Source organism: Mesoplodon bidens (genome assembly GCF_964165515.1).
Source record: "Mesoplodon bidens genome assembly, chromosome: 4".
Classification (NCBI taxonomy): Eukaryota; Metazoa; Chordata; class Mammalia; order Artiodactyla; family Ziphiidae; genus Mesoplodon; species Mesoplodon bidens.
Window position 1 is genome coordinate 89,621,881 of NC_138160.1, and position 25,047 is coordinate 89,646,927.

At 35.7% G+C, this 25,047-nt stretch overlaps 1 protein-coding gene across 2 annotated transcripts in view; it reads right to left on the bottom strand.

The window, feature by feature from the left end:
* The window catches only part of FBXL17 (F-box and leucine rich repeat protein 17), a 491,291-nt gene that overhangs the window by 301,265 nt on the left and 164,979 nt on the right, over nucleotides 1–25,047 (bottom strand). For both annotated transcript variants that reach the window (XM_081230861.1, XM_081230860.1), the window contains one exon: nucleotides 23,187–23,317. In XM_081230861.1, the coding sequence (XP_081086987.1) occupies nucleotides 23,187–23,317 (131 nt within the window). The remainder of the gene's footprint in view (nucleotides 1–23,186; nucleotides 23,318–25,047) is intronic.

Below are 25,047 nucleotides of genomic sequence, written 5' to 3' on the forward strand. Positions count from 1 at the left end.
TGAGAATTTTAGTTATATAGTATATGTCTGTTTGTCACTGAAAAAAAGTTAGAAAACCTAAATCACAACAGGTTATGTTATTTTGTCAAATAATTAAAAATAAAAGGATCAACCAGTGACTCGGAGAGTCTATTCCTACTTATTATGATGACCAGGTTTTACAAAATCCAGATCCTAAAATCCATGATGAGACACAATGAAAGGATGCACAATTAATATGTCACTCGCAATAATGTCTTTTCCGCAGCACCAAAGGCCTTTAAAAGGGTGAGTGTACTATAATACCAAAATTAGATTTATATATCCTAGAAAACAGGTTACACACTGATGAACAGCATTAAATTGACATAATGGCTCTTAGTGGTTATAAATGTAGCTTTTTCCTACTTTAATTGGCAAGGACTAGACTGACCTTTTCTCTATAATTCAACTACAGTACAGTAATTAGACAAACCACTACTTATTTCTGAAATAAAGAGGAGAGGAAGAAAGCTCTCAGCCACCAGCTTTGAGAATGCAGAGTAAAATTGGGTTGGCATTCTACTGGGGGAAAATGGGCCACCACACCAATAAGAAAAATCACTTTCCATAAATTATGTTCTATGTTTAGTTTAATATCTGAACTAAAGAAAAAAATCCCAGAGGAAAGCCCTTTTCATATACTTAGAGACAGTCCCCCACTTGAGGATAAAAACCAGTCCTAAAACCAAGTTTGAAAGTAAAAAGAAAAGAATTAAGATGTTACTTGGGACAGATGGAGGAAGGGTAGGATAAAATCCCTAATTGTGATCCTGCAGGCATGTCTTCCTTGGGCCTGCATAATTCAGCAGGGAGGTAAGAGTCTTGACAGGGCCTTAAGGAAAAGTCAGCCTCATGGCTGAGGCTGAGAAGGGAACAGTTTCCCTTACCTAAGAACAACCGCCCTTTTTTCCACCCTGTTTCTGGGTCTCAGGTGAAGGTCAGCCAGCCCCTAAGCCGTTTAGCTTCCAAGGTGGGAAACACTAGGTCCCTGAAGGAGAGGTGGGAGAAGCTTTCTTTTTCAGCAGCCCAGATTGCACATAAGTGATCGCCTCTCTGCAAGACCCTGGGGAGAGAATCATGACATGCTGAAACAAAAAACAGTACAAACTCAACCAGTGGGTGAGTTCTCATCACAAGTCACTACCCATTAGCATGCCAAGGTCTCCACACAGGTCACACTCTCCCAGCAGCTGCAGTAGTTGGTAGTCACACCACTGAGCCCTGATAAATCAACTCAGGACCCAGAATTATTTTTTCATTTGGACAGGAAAAGTTTACGCATTCCCCAATATGTAAAATGGAATATAATTGCAGTATGAATTTTAGTTAAACAATATATCCCGTTCGTCACTGAAAATAAGTTAGAAAATCTGAGTGAGAGCCAGGGACCCTCTTTCATCAGTGAGAGCAATGAGATTTGGTATATAAACATCAGTTTAAGGGAGTCATTGTACAATATGTAAAAATCCAGGTTACACAAAAGTGCAATGTACAGTAATTAAAAACTATCTACTCATGGAAACTGGAGACCACTGACTCCCTCAATTATAGGAAGAGCAAACAGGGTTTCAGAGCGTGCTCAACGAAGTTAAAAAGAGTGCATAGAAATGATGAAAATGAAAAGCGGCAAAAGTATCATACAATCATCCAGAAATCCCCTATGTCAGAGGCAAGTATTGCTAACTATCAACTCCATGAAGGCAGGGAACACAAAGATTCTGCTTACTGTCCTAGCCCAAATGTCCGGTCATGGTAAGTATTTAATAAATACCTGGTAAGTGAATAAATGACAAATAAACAAAATCATATGCAGTAATTTTCTCTCACAAATTCTTGGGTCACACGACAATTACTTCTCATAATGCTTATCAGACACAAAAGAGACATGTGAATACTGCTTCTCTAAAGAGTTCACTTGGAATAGAAAACTGTATTTTACTTATGTGACACTCACTGGGCCACTTAATCTCTTGTGCCTTGGTTCCCTTATTTGAAAAATGGGAATAATAATAGTATCTACCTCACAGGGTTGTTAGAAATTTACTATATGTAAAGCACTTAGAACAGTGGTTAGCAAAGTCAGTGCTATAGAAGTGTTAGTGTTCCAGCTGTTATTCTATAATGATATGCAGGTAGGTTTTTTAAATCCTATGGCTATTCACAAGTCTTATTAGCCTCTCACTACCCTCCCCTGCTCTGGGAGGCAGAGACCATTTCTTATTCTACTATGTATTGCCAGTACTAAGCACACTGCCTGGCACATAATCAATGACTAAAAAAAAAAAAAAAAAAAAAAAAAGGAATACAAATTATATTGAATCAAACACTAATATTATAATATGACAATGTTCTCATCTAGATCAGAAAAAAGTCATCTAGGCTCACTATGATTCAGAGCATGAATTTCCTACACAATAAATCCAAATGTGACAAGCATCTTCCTTTAACATTTGATAATATCTAATTAAGAGATAGTTATAATGAGAGCTAAAAAATGTTTCATTTTTGCCAGGGCCCAGCATAGTCAACCTCTATTCCTTTATGTTCTTTCTTACCATTTAGTCATCATTCAAAAACTAAACTCTCAATCTTTTAAATGTATTATTGTGACATCAATGGCAAGGAAAGCAGATAAGAAGGTTCATCTAACAATCAAATATTAGGAAACTGGCTAAGATGCCACCAACACTGCAGGACATTAAAATATTTTTAAAAATCTGTACTGAAGACGTGGAGAACTACACATTGCTCAAAACATGTTTATCACTACAATCACACCTGTGTGCAAAATAACATGTTAGACCTCTAAGGAAGAGTGGATTTGCTTTATTTATAAATTTAAAATTGTCCACCTAACTGCCATAATTCACCCTGAAATATTTCTCCCTTTGGTTTCAGAAAAATAAAGCCTCAGTTGATACCCTGATGCAACATGCTGGATCATCAATAATCCAGCAATAAACTATTGTTCTCTGGCAGTAAACCAAGTTTCTCTTCTAACATTTGTAAGCAGTAAGTGATAGTTAAGAATGAGCTTTCCCCTGAGCACCTGGAAATAAGATTGTCCTCTAAATTAAACTATAAAATTGATCCAAAATAGAACAAATGGGCAAAGATAATAGTCAAAATAGCTCCTAGGCCAAAGCAAGAATTTGACATCACATCATCATCACAATGACATTCACAGAAAGGTATCACTAGGATAAAAGGGTGACCATATAATTTATCATCCAACCATGATATTAGGCCAGACACAAACCAGGACTGTGCTGCACAAATTGAGATATACAATCACCCTAAATCACAGGAGTCTGTCCTGTTGGGAAAAAAAGAATACAAAACAGTAGAGCAAACTGCAGTATTGCTCTTCCAAATGTTATAATGGAAGCCTGTTTCATGAATATACCATTCATTTGGTAATTAATAATGTTTTAGTCCATGTCTGTTCTTACAGTGTAATTTTGTGTTGTTATTTAACTTGATTATGTAACTTTCATTTACTACTTATGCCTTATCTCTGGTATGTGGTGGATCTTTTTGATCAGTGGGATACTTGTGTCTTATATTTCTTTTCAAACCCCATATTCCAGCATTGTGTACTATAAACTGTAGATGGAAATCAAATGCTCACTGACTGATAGTAATAATAATTATTATTATAGCTGGCACGTATTGAGTAATTAACTACGTGCCAGAAACTGTCCTAAGTGCTTTACATGTATAATCACATTTAAATCAGACAAAAACATTATGAAGTGAGTACTATTGGAATCTTCATTTTACAGATAATAAGACAGAGGGAGACTAAGCAACTTGCCCAGTGACAAATGTGTAGCAAGTGGCAGAACAGGGATTCAAATCCAGACTGTCTGGCTCCAGGCATAACTACTATACATACTGTCTCTTAGTGGAAAGTAATTTAGTGCCTAAATAATTTTATTAAACATTAGAAAACATTAAATTTAAACATTAAAGTTATTATTATTATTATTTTTTTTGTGGTACGCGGGCCTCTCACTGTTGTGGCCTCTCCCGTTGCAGAGCACAGGCTCCGGAGGCGCAGGCTCAGCGGCCATGGCTCACGGGCCCAGCCGCTCCGCGCCATGTGGGATCTTCCCGGACCGGGGTACAAATCCGTGTCCCCTGCATTGGCAGGCGGACTCTCAACCACTGCGCCACCAGGGAAGCCCTAAAGTTATTTTTAAGTGCTCCAAAATAGGTGATGATTGCATCCAGGGTTGGCATAGGTATGGAGAAACAGATACGCTTCTCCAGGGATATAGACATATATTGATATAATCTTCTATAGGGAATTAAGCAAGATGTATAAGAAGTTTACATATATTTACCCTTATAAGCAGGAATTCCATTTCAAGAATTTAACCCTAAGGAGACAAAAATTAAAAGTACACAAAGACACAGGTATAAGGATGTTCACCATACAGTTATTTATAAGAGTAAAAATTGGGAATAATTAGAATGTCTATCAATAAGAGATTGGTTAAGTGCAATGTGCTAAAACCCTACCGTAAATCCATGAGAAATGGTGAGAGGTATCTATATTTATTAAAATAAAAATAAGTCCATAGTATATTGTTGACAATAAACACAGACTGCAAAATAGCACACACAATGCAATTCCAAAAGGAGGTGGGGGGAGGACATGCACATATGTGCATATCTAAAAAGATGTTCACCAAAATGTCAACAATGGAAACGTTTAGAAAGTGAGATTTTAGATAGTCTCCATTTTTTTTTAAATATTTACTAAAAACCTCCTTGTGTGTGTGTTGTTGTTTTGCCAAAGGGGCATAAAAGAAACACAAGAGTGTACAATCTAGAGATACCCAGTTCCATTCTAGGCCATGAAAGAAAACAAGTGTTGATGGCAAATAAGTGGCTATAATGGAATGTAAGGGAGAAGCTCAGCCAAGTGGGACCCAGCAGCCTAAGGGCCACCTTCACCACTAGCAGGCTGTGTGAACCTAGACAAGTCACAGATGATCTTTGAGCCTCAGTTTCAAAACAGCAAGATGAAGAAGTTACATGAGGTGTTCTCAGAAGTCTTTTCAACCCCAAAGGGCTGTGGTTAAAATTTTCAGAAAGAGCAGGTAGAAATATAGTAACGCCTCAATCCCTTGCTAGTCACAGGTGTATTCTGCAGTCTATTAGTATACACGTTACGTCAGTTTGTACAAGATGTGAAATACCAAAAACCAGAAAATAAGAACAGCAATGAAAACCCATAAACACACTCAGGCACTTGTTATTGGAAATATGATTATTCCTCAGAGAGTGGGAAACACACTCACCTAAGGCTGGAGCCCACGGGAGACCCCTCACTATCCCAATAAAAGCTCATTTCCAAACAGTTGACAGTGCTCTTGTAACATTTCACTTTTATACAGATAAAAAAACTACAATATGATCCATCTGACATTGTGGTATTTATACTTCTACTGACAAAAATCTAGGGAAAAGAGTCAAGTGAGACCTTGATGTTGCATTTCACTGTTATTCAGATATATCAATAATCAAATCTGGAGAGCTGCCAATAAAAATAGAATAAACATCATTAGCATTTTAATAAACCTGCAAGCCACAGGGCTGGAAAAACAAAGCAAGACAGACAGAGCAAAGGGAAATCAGCATGTGCAGTGTCTTCCCTCTAGCGGTTTACCGCCCCCCCCGCCACCGCCGGGCAGTCCACTGTGTCCTCCCCACTCCACTCCTGCAAAACACACGCTCCAGGGAGACGTCTCTGTATTTTAAAACCTCTCATACACCTGCCCAAGCTCTAAAGTTCAGGGGATGTGTTGCAGTCTTTTTTTTAAAACTGAGAATAAATAACCTGATTTTTAAAATACTTTCAGAAAATGCTGATCTTTTAGTTATGAAGCATTTTGAATGTCAGATAGTCAGAATGTTATTTAATATGTTAACTAAATAGACCCAGATGAGAGATGAAGGGAAAGTGGTAAGAAGATGGGAAGAAAAGAAAGAAAGAACCGCATATATGCAACAGATGAAGAGTCAGCAGTTTACAGGTAGAAGGCTGAGTTACATGTCCTTTGAAACTACTTCCAAATCAGATCCTAGGATTCTTGGAATATATCAAACACAGAATTACATATAAACACTCAAAGTAAGCAGTTAATTTCCTTAAGTTTCAGTCATTATATTTCCTCAACTGAACCAGAAATTAGAAATTGAAAGTCCTGCTTCCTTAGATATTTTGAATTTCATTTAATCTCCTTATTAGTCCATTGTGTGTGTGAGTATGTGTGTGTGCAGATAATGTTCAAGTATATTTTGAAAAGTGTAACTCATTAAAATATACAGTATTTGGATAAAAACTGCAAGTGAAAAACGTTCAGATATAACGTAGCTATATATTAAGGTACTTTACTTTATGGCAACATAAGTAGGGGTCACTTGTTTTTTTTTTTAACTCCATTTATGAATCTGAAAACACTTCACCCATTTAATCTGAAAATAGAGACGTTTATGAAAATATACAATAATGAGTACACACTAATTGCCTTATTTTCTTCAGATAATTGTGAACACTTCAGTATTACCACACAATAAGCAATAAGTAGCCATCAAGAATCTGCTAGTGTCTTTAAAATGTTTGATATAAGACCTTCACTGTCAATTTGCAGGGAACCATGAGGCTACAATGGTGATAAAGCATCAATGGTAGATGGTACCACCCAAGCCACCATTCTAATAATCAACAAATGATTCATACTCAAGTTGCTTTTGGAACATGATTAAGCCTCCAAACATTTCACTAAGGTAGGTCCTCATTAACTCAATCTTATAAAAGAGAACTTAAATAAGTTTACCAAGGTTATATAGTGAATGACAATGATAAAAATCTGGAACAACAATAACAACAACAAAAAGAAACAACACAAAGAACCCCAGACTCCCATAGTCCTCTGCGAGCCCCATTCATTAGTATTGCAGAGAATCTTTTCAGGGTAATTTACTTCATTGCTCCGCGTCTAACTGACCTTCTCTGGTAGCCACTGGCAAGTGTTTGCCAAAATGTCACTGACCAAAAAACTCCTTACAATGCCATGTATTATAAAATGAATATGTCAAGAACCAGATGAAAATGTCATCAGTGACACTGACAACAATAAAAGAAAATACTCTATAGACTGAAGGAATGGAAGAAGATCCAAGTTAAAGGGGAAAAAATTACCCGAGAAAATGTCATCAATGACTTGATCAACAAAAAAGTAAAAGAGACCACGGCTTTAAGTAAGGAAAGAAGGCACAAATTAAAGGAGGAAAAGTTCCTGAGAATCAAATGCTCTGTAATGGATCAGAAAGAGGAAAAAAGACTCCTTTTACAAAGGCTTGTGGGAAAACTACAACATCTCATTTACCGATCCTCCTGTTATTCCTGGCGGGGAGACAGAGGCGACATGTCTAAGCACCTGTGAGAGCTCTTCAGAGCTGAATCCCAAAGTCGCTGGTTTTCTTATTTGCATGTCAAAATTAATGACATAATTTGTAAATGTCAAAAGCAGTCACAGCAAATTAAACAGAAATTGAACGAAAATTTCCTCTGTGCTGCCCTTAAAATATAAAGTCAAAAGTTGTTGGTTATAGATAGCCAGTGGGAAGCAGCTGCATAGCACAGGGAGATCAGCTCGGTGCTCTGTGACCACCTAGAGGGGTGGGATAGGGAGGGTGGGAGGGAGATGCAAGAGGGAAGAGATATGGGGATATATGTATATGTATAGCTGATTCACTTTGTTATAAAGCAGAAACTAACACACCATTGTAAAGCAATTATATTCCAATAAAGATGTAAAAAAAAAAAAAAAAGAGGAGCTTAGGACCAAAAAAAAAAAAAAAAAAAAGTTGTTGGTTTTCCCACTCTGAAGTCTTTGGAAATAAGTTTCACTCGTACAAATCCTTAAACAAACCAGTTGGGTGTATCTACTTTAAAAAAAAAGTAATTTCAGTAAGAAATTACTTTTACACTAAGATTTGGGATATTTTATTTTATTTTTAATGTTTTATTTATTTATTTTTGGCTGTGTTGGTTCTTCGTCGCTGCCTGCGGTTTTTCTTCTAGTTGTAGCAAGCTGGGGCTGCTCTTCGTTATGGTGCATGGGCTTCTCGTTGCGGTGGCTTCTCCTGTTGCGGAGCACGGGCTCTAGGCACATGGGCCTCTGTAGTTGTGGCACACGGGCTCAGCAGTTGTGGCACACGGGCTTAGTTCCTCCGTGGCATGTGGGGTCTTCCCAGACCAGGGCTCGAACCTGTGTCCCCTGCATTGGCAGGCGGATTCTTAACCACTGCGCCTCCAGGGAAGCTCAGGATATTTATTTTAAATGGACCTAGCTTGCAAATGTGATTCTTAAAAGAAATGATTGCAGCTCGATGCTGATTATTATAATATATTTGGGGTATATTCTGGAATTTTCATCTGGATATGATTGGCACTTTTAAGTAACAGCTTTAACAGAACTTTCAAAATAACACGTGTATATTTTTTATTACCTGCCTGAGGATGAGTTGCACTGAAGATTAACTATAGTCCACATTTAACCCTAGGCATTTTGTTCCACCTAAATGCTTACAGGACACCATTATCTCAACAATGAAATGAAATCAATGCCTATCAGTGCTAAAATCATGGAGAGGTGCATGTTAGGATTTCCTGCCACTTTGAATTACTATCTGTCCCATGTTCTCCCCCATACATACTCCCAAGCCCATCAGTGTGGATCACCACAAATTCTAAATTCTTTACCAAGTACAGTGTGCACATATACAATCTATTTAGAGGATTGAAACGTAGTATACAACTAACAGTGACAAGTTAGCAAAGATAAATGTAACCATTCAAATTAAACATTAGAAAGATACTGTCAGTGGGGAAAGAATCACAAGTAAAATATATGTGCATACAACAAGCAACAGGTGTGTAAAGTTACTGCGACCTTGTCCATTTTTAAATAGCTACATTTTCAAAATGGGAGACACCATCAAGTAGCAGCAGTGTCTGTGTGGATGTCTGAATGTCTGTCAGGGCCTGCCTGGTGATAGTTTATACTTCTCCCCCTTTAACAAGCTTCACTGTTACATGTTACACTGTACTTGGAGATGGATGGCTGCCAAAAGCCATCACCAAAACAGAAAACAAAAACAAAGCTCCTCTATAACAAAATGATGTCTCAGTACTGGAAATAAACTCATAAAAGAAAAATCTTGGAAACAAAAAGAAGATGTACATCTATTTAAAGATATAAATTACTAAACATTTCTAATTCCAATAAGACCATAATATGCAAAATACTAACTGTGTGATAAGTAATATATATTTCTTTGAAGATATTTATCCCACAAACGTCTATAAATCTGCAGAAAAAAATGTTACAGAAAAACTCTTCTTTTTTTTCCAAAAATCATTACTAAATTTAATGAAGAAAGCCAGGGCATTGTCTTGACATATTTTGTCATCCCCTTTCCAAATAAATTGCTGCCACAAGGATATGATGTTTCTCCAGGATTTTTCTCCCCTTGTCTTCATTCAGTTTTTTTTTAATCCAGCAAGGTTAACATGTTGTCAGACTAAAACTGTATCCAAGTACCTCACACATAAACCACACCCCTGTCAGAGAATTCAGTGTGTGCCTCTTTAACTCTTCAATTACATTTAAAACGCATTTTTAAAGGCAATGTCTATATTCATTAAATGAACTTGACTCTTTTGACTGACTTATTTTGATTTGCTCTATTTCTTTCTTTTTTTTTTTTTTTTTTGCGGTACACGGGCCTCTCACTGTTGTGGCCTCTCCCGTTGCGGAGCACAGGCTCCGGACGCACAGGCTCAGCGGCCATGGCTCACGGGCCCAGCTGCTCCGCGGCATGTGGGATCTTCCCGGACAGGGGCACGAACCCGTATCCCCTGCATCGGCAGGCGGACTCTCAACCACTGCGCCACCAGGGAGGCCTGATTTGCTCTATTTCTTGACGAATGTGAACAGTTTTTTCTTTTTCTTTTACCTTGAACATAAGCTTACGTTTACTAGGTTTATTTATACTGCCATCTAATCAATCAACACACATTTACTAAACTTCTGGTTAGGAGCCCAGGAGTATGGAAAAGTCAAAATTCCCAGATACAGTTTTAATTCCTATGCTGTTATCAATGTCACATTCTAAGAAATTTACAATCCATCTGCGTGTAAGTTAAAACTAAAAGAAAAAAAATGCAACCTACTCTCTCTCCTCTCCTCAAATGCAGGAGTCTCCAGATATATACTCACACAAAACAAAATATTCAACTCTGTGTGTAATGCAACAAAATATCAAAATATTAAAATACACTGGTAATTTGCTAATGGAAAAAAAAAGATTAATCAAAACCAAAAATAGGAATTGAGTTTAAATTCAAGTTAAAAGGAAAACAAATGGAAACTGTATTTCCCAAATGAAACTACTTCTCCAAATACCATAATAAATCATGGAGGAAATGCTCCCAGGCTTCATTTAACAGGCAATAAAACCCTGAGGCAGGTCTGATTAGTGTGGTGCTATAGTAAATGGTAAGATGAGATATGATATACATGTCAGAATCACCCACTAGTCTTTATTAGTTTATTGATGTATGGTTTCTAAGGTGATAGCTAAAATTTTTTAAAAAAGCATTTCAAAAAATGATAAGACTACCACTTCTATTTGTAGAATTTTTTGTGGCATTTTCGTTATAGGTATTAGTACCATTACTGCCTATAGGCCATAGAAGTTATGTCCTTACAAGACTTATTACTAAAAAACACAGTGTTGAAGGCAAACATGACAGTGATTAAGCTTCAGTCACAATTCTTCTAAAAGACGATCTCCTCTTTTTCCATTTCTCCCTAACTTGACAATAGGGTAGAAAGAGATCTATTCTGAATAACATGAAACGCCAAAAACTGTTTTAAATACATATAAAATCAAGGCCTTATATTTATGTATTCTTAATTTTGTATTCACATTATTCCTTTCAGAAGAACTGCCTCTTTTCCCCATGCATTTTTTAGGTGATTACCCAAGATTAAATAGTTACACTAGAAACTGCAAATGGATGTTATTTTATTGTAATATTTATTTTAATCAATGAGATGTATTTTATTATAATGCAATTTAGCTAGTACTTATATTCATAGACTCTACTTGTAGGTTTAACTGCTTATCGCAACCAAATGTATTTTTAAACTTAGAATAAGCTTTTGGAGCTAATTTGATAGATGAGACTGAGGTCAGGCAGATCTGCATTCAATCCTGACTGCACTTCCTAGCTGTGATCGCCAGCAAGATCTTTTACCTCTCTGAGCCTTTTTTTCTTTACCTCATCTATAAAATAGGGCATAATGACACCTATGTCACAGAGTTGATGCGATAATTAAATAGGATAATGAATAAAGCACTCTTGGCACCTTGCCTAACTTAATACAAAATGTTCAACGTAGAGCAGCTACAAAGTCAATGTCTGAATAACAAACTACACCAAAACTTCACAGCTTAAAAAAACTGCTCTTACTTGCTCACAACTCCCTGGGCTCAGCTAAGCAGTTCTGCAGGTTTCATTCACAGGACTGCAGGAATCCAAAGGTTTGACTGAGGCTGGATGGTCTAAGATGGCCTCTGTCACACGTCTGACAGTTGACCCTGGCTGTTGGCTAGACCTCTATCTCCATGTGATCTCTCATTCTCAGAGAGACTACTCTGGGCCTCTTCAGGTGGGGCAGCTTCCAGAAAAGCAAGTTGCAAGCCCCCTTGAAGCCAAACCTTAGAAGTCCCACAACATAATTTCCACTACATCCTATTGGTTAGAGCAAGTCACAAAGCCAGCCCAAGTTCAAGGGGATAGAGAAATAGATGCCACCTCTTGATGAAAGGGTAGTCAATATACCAATGCACAAAGCCATGCATATAGGGATAGGGTAAATATGTGGCTATAATTTGCAATCTTCTAAAGTCTGCGAAATAGTGACAAATTTTATAGCACCTATGCTGTCTTTCAACTATAAATAATTGCAGAATTCATGTTTTAAAGGCCAAAAAGAAGTACTAGCTTGAGTTTTCCCCAAACTAGAGTAACACTGTTCTGCTACTTCAATGACAGATTCAAAAGAAGACCAACATCATTTAGGTTTCTTTGTTCACTTTTCGGTATTCTAGGAGTCCTCCACACTTTTCTATTTATTCTAATCAATGTATTTATTTTCATCTGATTTGATATTTTTACCTTCAACATGAAGCTTTCTAATCAAACATTCCACAACAAACAGCATCACTGGGATATCTGGATCAAGTATGCTGCACTTCTAGAAACTATGGAGTTTTGTAAAAGAAGTAAAGAAAAATATATCCTTGTAAAAACTAAATATACTTCTGTTCTTCTCCATGAAAGTGATCACTAGAGAAAAATTTAGTTGTGTGATACAGTTAATTAGCTAGGCTTAGAGATCTATTCATATCGATTTAAGCAGAAATAAAGAAAAATAAAGAAAATAATTTTTATATCTATTAACAAAAAGTAGAATGCCAAAACAAAATCTGAAATTTAATTGATTGCATCAAATCTAATTTTAATGAATATCTTCCTAAATTTCTTGTCACACATCCAGAAAGTCACAAAATAACTGCTACCAAGACTTCCTTTAACAGGTGTGTCTCTCAAAGATTCACTCCGAGAGCCACAGTTCTTAATACAATCCAGTCTATTTGCTTTGGATAATTTCATGGGGCAGGACAGGCCACTAAACACACTGCGTGATAAGAATGGCTCCTTAGGGAAGGAGAGAGATGAAAGAAATAGCTACTTGCTGTTTGACAATATGGTGAACAGAGAAGCAGTTTGGGGAATGACTAATTCCCCCACTAATGACATTCCTACATTTCCAATGAAGAACTGATTCCTAGAGTTGCCATTTTTTTTAGCTGAGGTTCTGTTACAACATGGCTTCATATAGAAACAGTTGGAAACTCAAGTTGTTTTCAATTTTAGACAAATTGGTCCTGCCCAAATTATAATGTTCAATAAAGGAAAACTTCAATAACATGAGGTATGCCTAATCTGTTTTTTAAGACATTTAAAAATCCTGATTATGTTAGGACAAGCCATACAAGAACCCAAAAACACATCTGTTAGAGAAAATGTCACTAGCCAGTGCCATCTTCGGTGGTAATTTCTCCCCCTATGTGAACAAACTTCCTTAGTGTGCATTATTGAAACTGGATAATTCTTCTTGATAATTAGAGATTAAAGATAACCCTGTGCTACAGTTGCTGAAAAGGTAATCTACTCAATTTATTTTTAAAGGGAAACTTGTGTGCTAAAATACTCCCATTTTGCTTTAATTATTTCAAAGTCCCACATGGGTGATACATCTACTATATAGGTTCATATGGAATAATTACCATTTTTGAAAAATAGTGACAATTCTAACATTCTTTAATTATATTGCTTACTAATCTTAATTGCCATGATTTCAAAAGACAGTTCCAAAGTGCAACTTGAACAAACAGAAAAGCAATTAGCCTAAATTAATTGCTTTGCTGATGTGATTTGCAGTAGGTATGCATGGTGGTTTTGAAACTCCTGCCACTGCTTTCACAAGTTGATGTTCTGATGATTTTTTAGCCTATTTTTGCACAAGAGCAATTAACCAGATAATTGTTCTAATGTGAACCTGGACTTAAATCAGTATGTTTAGGTTCATAGTTACAATTAACCAAATATTAAACATACATATAAAGAGCAGCACTTAAAAGTGCTACAAGGAAGAATTAAGAAAAAATATGCAACAGTTTTTTCATATAGCCATACTTTTCTCACCAAGAAACAGAAAAAAAAGCCGTTAACTCTCTCCTCTGCCTCTTTTCAATTAATACAAGGTGTCACTACATATGAAAAGCAAATGAAGTTTCTGGATCTTCATTTAAAAGTATTCCAAAGACTCTATTAAAAAAGCAGAAACCAATGATTCAACATTAAAACCTAGGTATTGTTCAAAAAACGAAGCTATGGCTTTCAGATAAAAAGCATGCAATACATAAAGCAAGCTCTATCTAAATCAAGACAATGACATTGTCCTCACTTTATTAAGTATCAACTTTACTCAGAAATAAATAAATCTGGAAGAAGGAGGACATGTGAACCAGTTGCCTGGATTTCAGCCAGAGTTCAAGCCAAATCTAAAAACAGACTTACACATCCTACAAAAGCAACATTTATAATTCCCTCAACACGTAGGTATTAAATTGCTTCTCTGAGCTGGGCTCTATGTCAGGTTCCAGGGGCTGAGGCTGGGGCAGAGGGCCAAAGATGAAGACGCAGATTCGCCCTTGCAAAGAGAGAGATTCATAAACAAAACATTACACAGCCACACAATGATATATGCCACCAGTAGACTGATGTGCTATGGATTTAGCCAACAGTAATGTGATACAGCACTTCATTACAACCACCATTATTATTTCATCTTTTCTTTAAATATAAACGAATTCACATTCATTTTAAGGGAAATTATTAGCAGTGCAACTATAACTGTTAATGAAACAAGTTTGCTTTTGTCAACTTCAATAAGCAAGGAGTTATTTTATACTACCTTAAACTAAATATTTTATCAGTTGAGGAATGATATACATAAAACCTTTCCATCTTCATAAGACAAAAAGGTTCAAGCTGAAAGTACTCTGTCATTCTTCATGTCTTCATGTATTCTTTTTTAATTTCTGAAAGGACCGTCATACAGAAAGTAGCTCAGGCACATACATGTCAGGTCTGCCATTTTTAATTAATACCAATCAAGTTCCAGCTATTTCTCCTCTGGTTAAACATGTGTGTACCTATCTTCTAAGATATTTCTTTATGCCACTGTTCATAAAATATTTTAGGCTGAAGCAAAATCTCTTGCACTAAATTAATAACTAATCACAGGAGATATTTATCATCTCAAGCCTTTTACAAGGAAATTGTCAGATTTAATCACCTTTCTCATATTTTCACTATTTACTGGGCTTCATTTATCATACATTTTAAAATTTTGACAACAGTGAGTTATTTTAATTACCATTTCTGGTTGGGGATTAAGAATAAGACAACAGCTGGGGGGAAGAGGGGGGAGGGCAGGAAGTCATAAATTTGTCTGAACAGTCAATAAACAATTATCGTTTTCATCAGTAAGTGAATATTCTGTTCATTGTTGGTAATTTTAAAATGGGTTTTGAGGTTAGGAAGCCTCCAAATTTATGCGTATACAGCACTGCATTCATCATCATATATTGTACATTGTGTCCCATTCTTTCCCATAATTTGATCATGAATTCTGATTCATAACATATAAGACATAATTTTTTAATCTCACAAACTAAGTGCTTAATATATACTTTTACTCATCTTTATATTGTCTTAAAAACAAAATCAGTGGCAGCATTTAGAATAGCACATCCAGGAATACCAATAATATGATTCTATAAAAGCTCTGTTAATTATTATTATTTGCAGAAATGTTTACTTATGCATTATTGCTCACTAGGAACCAAAGACAAAGCAGAAATTAAAAATTACCATTATATATTGGAACTATCATAAAAATTTGCATTTTTCTATATGACAAAATGTGAACATGGAGAATCAATAAGACAAACTCTTCCACATCAAATCCAGTTTCCATCCCATCTCCAGAACTGGAGTTAAGAATCAAAGCAGGCTGACATAAATGAGATAAAGACGATCTCATACAGATTTCCTTTCAAGTGACGGTACTAGGTTAAATGCTCTAATGTTATATATCAATTAATATTTCCTTTAAAATGATATTCGGCAATTAGAATTATTGAAAGAACCAATATCAGAACTGATACCCAACAGCACTACATACCAAACAATGAAAAAGTACCTTTAATTTGAATTTCATCTGAGGATAAATGCACAAATCGCTTTATCAGAAAAACTTCTCCTTCTGTAGAAAAATATCATTAGCTATTTGAAAAATCACATATGCTAGGAAAACTGTACAGATTAGTTATGGCAGTTATTTTTTACGAAAGGTACTGAAACCTTCAATGAAGTTAACTTCCTTCTTTTTAACTCAGTAACAACTTACTCAAAGTATATACCACCCAGTATTCTCCTTCACTCTGCAACGATTAATTTGTTACAACTGACAGAGAGCATTCATAGATAATAAAATATTTGTAAAAGTAAATGTGTATCATCACATGCTTAAATATCTACTCAAAATTCATTCTGAAATTCTTTCTGATATCAAGTATGAGCTAGATGTGGTAGAAGACACAAAAACAAGCAATACTTTCTACTTTTCTTCAAGAAACTTAGTAAGAAATGAAGAGTGTTTATAAATGGAGTTGTTGGGGGAAAACTGCTTTTTATTACAAAACTAGATGTTTTTAAAATCTATAGGTCTTATCTAAAACTTTTACCTCTCAGATACCCCATATAGAAAAGAGAAGGTAACACTCTAATGATGCTCAGAATGATCAAGCCTAGCCTGAGGTAGGATGACCACATAGTTTATCATCCAAAGCAGGACATCTGGAACACAGAAAGGAGCAATGGCAGTGCAAGTGCTAACCCTGACAGAATTCCAAAACAACAGGAATGGGCTGAGACTGTCCTGAGCAAATCAGGACATTAGGTCATTAGGTCTGAGTCAGAATAAGGTACTGGGAGACAGTGAGCCCCTCGTGGTTAGAGCTTGGACTTTGAAGACACAGAAAAATGGGTTCCAGTCTTGGCTCCACCGCTTACTAGTTGAGAGCAGTCTAACCTTTCTGGACCTTAATTCCTCCATTTTAAAATGAGGTTAATTTCTTCCTCAGGGCTGTTGTAAAGATTAAATGAAACACTGGGTGTAAACCCTTAGCACACTGTATGGCGCAGATTGTAATAAATGGTAGCTATTATTAGCTGTTGTTATTATCCTTGGTTAAAAAACAAAAGAGAGAAAATATTATACCCTCCAACCTCAGGGGCACTACAAAAAGCTATCATGGTTTTAAAGAGAGGGTCTAATGGATAGAAGGACACCTAAGACATCATTTTTGAAGACGGTTAGGAAGCCTGAATAGTAGTTACCCCAATATCATACTATTCTTCTAAGGATGGTCTTACAAATAACTGTGACTATAAAAGAGAGTATCAATAATAAGCCAACCTCAAACAAGCATCACTAGCTCAGAAAGGCTCCATTCTGTCCCTGCTACTCTCCTAGAACTCAGTAAAATATATTCATCCTTTTTTAAAAAATATGAATAGATACAGAACATACTCAAAACTATGTAGTAAGTTACAGAAATAACTAAAGTTCAGCTTTACTAAAGCTCCACCTAACCAGCCCTACCACATTATTAGGCACCAAAAGTATGCAGATAGACTGCTCAGCATGCTACACTGGCAGGAGAGCGCTGCTCTAAATACCACCATGGAGCTGCTTCTATGGGCAGCATTATTTTTACCACCTCTTTATTTCCAAGTTTTCATGCTTTTATAGGAGCAAATTGTTCAAACTTCACACTCAGTACTCCAAGGTGAAAAGTATTCCTCTCCTCCAGATCACTTAACTTTAATAGAAAACAAAATATTCTCCAACTCTAATTCAACCATGCCTGCTGGATGTAATGGATAGGTTTGTCCCCCTTGGGCAATCTTTAAACCTCAGTCTCTAGGAGAATTAAGTAATATTAGGGGATTGAAATGAAATAAAATTCTAAGTCCACTGTGACGTGACATTCACAGGAAGATGGTAGATTATCCACCCAGTCCTCGAACACTTATAAATACAATATATAGCATATGTTCACAAAACAATTCTTGGAACTAAAACACAATGGGCACTCAGCAAATATTTTATATCACCAACACCTGCTCAAATCCTCTTTGAACTTTATTTCTAAATGTCACCGTTTTTTATTGAATCAACGGAAATTTTAAAGAAGAAACAGAATAAACATCCAGAGAAGATCAAGGGAGTTAGAAAAATCTTTATAGAAAGCCTCATTGAGTGTTACATGAGCCAGGATGCTGTCAGTCTCCCTGAAAGAGGTGGTGGAGTAATCTGTCACTCTACAACTTCAATCTCAGTATACCTAAAAGACTAAAAAGGGCTCTGCACAGAAAGAGAAAGAATAGTCTTAAGATTTTTCTTAATATTATAAACAAAGGAATTGTGAATCAAATACTAAGCACTGCAAATAAATTCATTTTAAATCACAGGCTTGGAGTTGGAGTTAATTTAGTAAACTAGTTCAACCCTATTATTCAGGAAACTGTTTAGAACACTCATTTGAACACTAAGTGGGAGTGAGTTCTCCATTTTGGAAGGCAGTCAATGAAAACGAAGGTTTTCATTTATTTTAAACTGAATTCTGTCTCCCTCTGTAACTTCAACATGTTGGCCAAAGTTCTGAGGCCTGAAATAATGAAGAACTAATTTAGGTAAACTAATCAACTCTATATTATCTGTTAACATATGTTATCAGACTCAATTTAAAAAGAACTACTTGATTTAAAATAAGAAATCTTTACCTAAAAATCTCTCCATTCTGGATTTCAATAAAGGAGAATTCAATTCGTAGACTGGGTAAGGAACAAGTAGATAATATAAAAAAATAGGTCATGCTGGGTGGGAATAGTGGAGAAATTGGAGAATGGCCAACGAGAAAAGCCCATTACTCATCCTGGAAAAACTGTTGACATAAGAAAATGTGGGTCCAATGTTGCTAGATTTGCAACTTTCCCAAGAGAAGGCCAAAATTCAGAATTTTTATGTGAACTACCCCAATTTTTTTAAGTTGGTAACTAATTCAATTTTTAAAATATTGTATAGGCCAAACAAAACAGCTTTGTGGGCCGGACTCAGCTGAGCCCACCAGTTGGCAATTTCAAAATGATGGTATTCAAAAGTTTTACTTAAAGAGAAGATATTTATAGTTACTATTCTAAACACAAGTACATACAAAGTGAAAGTAACATATTGTAAACGTTATTTTATACTTGAAAAAAACTGGTTGCAACAGTCTCAGGTTTAAAAGCCCTCAAATTTTAGAGTGTCCACTGATGCAACAGCTGCCTTTACATAAATATAAGATTCATACAGCAAATTAACTCCTTAAAGAAGGTATCCTTAGTTATCCATGTCCAACAAACTTATACATTCAATTTTGTTTTAAACTGCAAATTCAAAGAATAAATCTCTAGCTAGGCAAGTTCAACTAGCTGGCAGCACAAATGGCTTTAACAACCAGCCTGACTTTTGCTGTTTTCTGACTTTAGCTGACGGATGCTAGAGAATCTTTCACTTCTCTTGTATTGTTATCTTCTACTGTTTTCCTAATTCATGAGCAAGCATGGTCAACTGTCAATGAAAGAATCATATATTAGATAATGAGTATATACATTATATGATCAAATTTTATTTTCAGGACTAACGTTAAAAATTGAAATTAGGGGGCTTCCCTGGTGGCGCAGTGGTTGAGAGTCCGCCTGCCGATGCAGGGGACACGGGTTTGTGCCCCGGTCCGGGAAGATCCCACATGCCACGGAGCGGCTGGGCCCATGAGCCATGACTGCTGGGCCTGCGCATCTGGAGCCTGTGCTCCGCAACGGGAGAGGACACAACAGTGAGAGGCCCACGTACCGCAAAAAAAAAAAAAAAATTGAAATTAGGAAGATTAATTCTCTCTTTGGTAGCCAATTTAAATATTAAAAATAGCTTCCATAAAGATCTATTAAAATAAATTAGATTTCACTTAATTCTTCTTGACCAAAAAAAAAGTCATTATAGGCATATTACTATAAAGATGCTCAGAACCATTCACGTTTTTATATATCTGTTTTTTACATCCAAAGCATGCTGCTTCTGGACTCTATACCAAACATACAAAAACAAAGAAGACCAAATTGAATGTGAAATAACAAAGGATTTATATCAAATACAAGTAAACATTCCAATAAACTTACAGTCAGAGAGAGTAGAGGAGACACAATAACCAGATGTTTAATTTAAATCATTGATAGAAATAGTCAGTGCCCTCTTTTCATAAACCACTTGGATTTGATTTGTATTCAAAAGCAATGGTAAATGTCAAATGACTACTAAGACCATCCTTCTGAATACAAGAAAATATCACGCTGTTTAACTCTCTAAACACAAAAAGTCCTTTTAGAAAACAAAGATAAAGAACAGAATGTCTTAGTCACACAGATCAATTCAAGAACCACAGAATGCTAAAAGGTTTCATGAGCTTAACAGTAAAGACCTTCAATTACTAAATATTTTAAAATTTTGAGCTTCAAAAAAAGTTTATTGATAAAATCTTTTAAAAGCCAGAATAAATCTTATATCTAAAGATCTGGGAACAGTATCAAAGTGTATCTTCATGTGAGGAATCCTTTATTAAAGCTAGCAGCATTAAACATAGATCCTTTTCACAGGTATTAAGTTTAAAATAGTATCTAAAGGTTCTATTGTAACTTTATTATGAAAGAAAATAATGAGATTAGTCTAAAAAAAACTAAGAATGTTACATATAAATGTCAATTGTGCGCGAACCTAGATATGAAATGGAAATTGACTCATTAGCCATTTGCTTTTTCTTGTTTGTCCCCATCCAGTTTTTACTGCAGCAAAGATGGAAAACACATACAACTGGAAAAGCCAAAGAAAAGTCAAACAAATGGGCTAAATTTAATAGGAATAGTATGACCTTCCGCTGACAAAAGATGTTGAAAGGATTAAATGAGAACACATGTAAAGTGCCTATCAATTACCTGGGTAATAAAGGTTACCTTCCTCCCCTCTATCCTTACAAGGCTCACTATTATCTCACTCATTAAGTCTTATGTCACCTAAAGAGAAAACCTTCTGAGAGCAGCAGGGACTCAGTGCTCCACAGTCTGAGACACAGCACCAAGTATTTAGTAGGGGGTTAATAAATGCCTCCTGATTTACTAGAGGATACTAATAATGAACAAATGTAAAACAGATGCTAATTGATAGGCTAAATGCATTAGTGCATTCCAGTGTCCTCTATATGAAAGGTTACTAACCCATCTCGGCTAAGTGCTGAAATTATAATTAAGTCTGATGGGAAGTCCTAGATTTATACCAATATAATTACAAATATTACTTAGCTTAGTGATAGAGTATGGCAAGAACAATGAGCTGAGTAATTTAGATGATACTACAAAGTGGGTTTTAATGTTCGGAACTCCTATTACAGTACACAGGGTAAGTGCAAGCAGTGTAATTAAAACCTAAGAGTCTGATCTTTAAAACTCTACCGCTCAGCCTCATTAAAATGCATGTTTTCTCAATTAATCCAAACTTTTCCATTAAAAACATAAAAATACACTTTCATTCCTTGCAAATAAATCTCTACAGTACAGGTATTTAGGATCAAATATCAAATAACCATTATAATTAGGAAAAAAATGACTGAAATAGCAAGAGATTTGAGTAGATGGAACCTAAGACAGGGAAGGTGAGGGCTGCCCACTTTTTCATTTGTAAATACCCAGTTATGGCTAAATAAGCATTTGAAGAGCTAAAAGATGAGAAATCTCTGAATATTTTTGTGTAAATAATACAAACCTAAGCAAAATGTTTACCAAGCAGATAGCCCTTATAATCATATATGGACTGCATCTAATTTGCCTCTGTAGGCTCCAAGTAGAGTCTTCTATGCATGGACATAGAAAACTGTTGTGCAATGAAAGGCAATCATTTTCATAACCATATTGTGGCACAAATAGTTTTCACCTTTCAACCTGAAGCATTACCAAGAAGTTTACCTCAATATTAAGCTAATGCTAAACACCTAAACCACAGGATGATGTTTTTCATGTACTTTATTTTATTAGTTATTATGAAAAACACTTAAAAGATTATTTTTAAGTTGCCACATAATTGGCTATGTAGGCGAATGCTGATTATAGAGAATAATTTAATTTTTAAAGTTTTCATCAATTTCCTTTAGATTTTGATCCACCTCACATAGTGACTGTTACTCAAAAACAATAAACACCTTTTATAAATGATGACCATGGGCCAATTCTGGATTAGTAAATTTTTCAAGAAAAATTTTACTAAGAAAGAGCTAAGTCAAAAGCTATCACATAATTTAAAGAGCAATGCAGGGTAATTTATAAAAATGTCACTAGAATTTACCATACTTGGGGAAAATGTAGTCTACAGGATTTTATTGTTAAAAGTATAAAAGGAAATTAAAAGTGAAAGGGGGAGGTGTATTGAATTTAAAGCATTATCTGACACAAACTTAATAAACCTCTGCTCTAATTTGTGAAAAATATTTAAATCTAAATAGGTTCTAATTATAGCTGAAATAGTGCTTTCTATTTTGAAAGCAAAATATTTTTGGTGGCCTAACATTTAAAAAAAAATTATTCTTGAAAAGTTACTGGGCAAGAATCTTATCTCACGCTTATATTTAAGAACCTATCTAAACTAATCAGCAGTAGTAGAGTAGTGCTAACTCTGCAGCTGTTTTCATTATAAAGAAGTTTATTTTCAAGGGTTCTTGCATATTTTTTATTTCCTTCATTAAATATTTCAGAAAAAACTGGCTTATCATTGTTTGTTTTAAAAACTACCCATTTTACACATTTTTACACTATATATTAAACTGTCCATCACATAACTTCCATTTTCAAAACATTCTATTTATACAGAAAACAAAATGTCATCCTTGAGAAAGGATCTGAATGCATAATGTTTGAAACAGTTTCTCAGAACCATTTTCCTTGATAAGTGAAAAGTAAAATTAACACAAAAGTTGCAAAAATATTAAAGTGACAAATAAACAATATGTCTTGGATGGGTGACAGAGAAAATTCAATAGACTTCTATTATTATAACTGTTCAGGCAAACATTTGAGTCTTAGCACATAAAAACCTTGTTGCAAATATAAGCAATGGATGGGTTAAAAGTATACTTCTAAATGGTTTTCAAAACTTAAACATATCTATTTTAAAAGTCATGGCTTTATCACATTTTCCTTAAAGTAGACATGCCTTATTATAATGATAATCAGTACTTGGTACATAGAGCACGTGTTTCCCTATGGAAAAGTATTTTTAAGATGTTACAATGGTTACCTGTCATTTATGATCCAGTTCAGGCAGAGATTGAGAGAGCTTAGATTTTTGCACCTCTTGACAATTTCCATCACGGTTTCATTATCCAGTTCAGTGATATGACGTAGGTCCAAGCTGGAAAGGTTTCTTAGCTAATGAGATAAATAAAATGAAAGATGAGAAATATAAATACTACATTCATCCTCAAAAACTATAAATATAGTTTATTATAGAGTATCACTGTACAACAGACAACAGTCTAGAATCATTTGATTAAACTAAATGGTTACATAATATTTTAATACTAAATTAGAAATGAGGGCAGAAATCTATGATGAACAAATGAATGGCAAAAAACATTAAAATCAAACAGATTTATTGAGGCATCATAAAAATCAAAAAAGTTAGCAATCTAATAGGTGGGAAAGCTGTTAAATCTCTCACATTAATTACCCACAATTTGATAGGCTTATTTTCTTTAACATTGTTCCATTTCAGATATTTATCTTCGTGATTATAATGCCACTTTTGTATAGGTTTTCTCTTTTTTTTTTTAAAGATAAAATATGAGTAAGTGGTTAATTCAGAGATATCTTGGTGATACTTTTATCAATGTACTCCAAATTGCAGTATTATGGGTTGTATGTTCCACTATGTGAAAAGCAATATAAAACATTGTTTAAGAAGTAAAGATTTTCTCCATGTACCACCTTCCCTATTTGTTCACTTTCTCTACTCCTTTCTTGATGTTTCCTGTCTTCCCCTGATGTTGCCTCCAAGGAAAATTAATAATATCATTTACACAAAGATGGTAGCATCTTAATTATCCTCTTCAAATAAACTGTATCTCAAATAAGCTATTTTTGCTTAATAACATGCAAAGAATTAATTTGGAAGCATGTGGTAGACCAAATAACACCCCTCCCAAGGATATCTATGCCCTAATATGCTACCTCATATGGCAAAAGAGACTTTGCAGATGTGATTAAAGTTACGGATTTTGAGATGAGGAGACTACCCAGGGTAGGCCCAATCTAGTCACGTGAGTCCTTATAAGCAGAGAACCTCTCCCAGCTAAAGTCAGAGAGATGCGAAGGAGGAAGATGCAGGGGACATTTGAATTGTGAAAGGGATTCAACCTGCCTTTACTGGCTTTGTGTCTGGAGGAAGAGGGCCAGGAGTCAAGGAATGTGGGCAACTTGTAGAGCTGACAGCCAGTAAGAAATCTGGACTTCAGACCTACAACCTTAGGGAACTGAATTTCCTCAAAAACCTGACGGAGCAAGAAAACAGATTCTCCTCTCGATCTTCCAGAAAAGAGTACAAGGTGGATGATTTTAGTCTGATGAAACCTGTGGTGATCTTCTAATAAACTATGAGATAACAAATTTGTGCTGTTTTAAGCTGCTAAGTGTGCGGTAATTTGTTACAGCAATAGAAATCTAGTACATGGCCTTTCCAGCACCATCAGGGAGCCCTCCAGGACATGGCAGTCTTCTCTAGGCCACCCTCAAGTCCTGCTGTAGCGGAAGGAGGTAATTCCTGCACGAAGCTGACTTGCAGGCATAACTCAGAGCAGTGAGTCAGGCGAGCTTCGACCCCAAGAGAAGAGAAGACACTGGTATTGCCGCTGCTGTAGGACAAAAGGGAAAGAAACACTCTAAAGCACCACCATCCCAGAGAACTTTCTGCAATGATGGAAGTGTTCTCTAATTCTGCTGTCGAATATGGTAACCACTAGCCACACGTGGCTACTGAGCACTTGAGACGCGACTAGCGTGAGGAAGGACCTGAATTTTTTTTTTTTTTTTTTTTTTTTTGCGGTACGTGGGCCTCTCACTGTTGTGGCCCCTCCCGTCGCGGAGCACAGGCTCCGGACGCG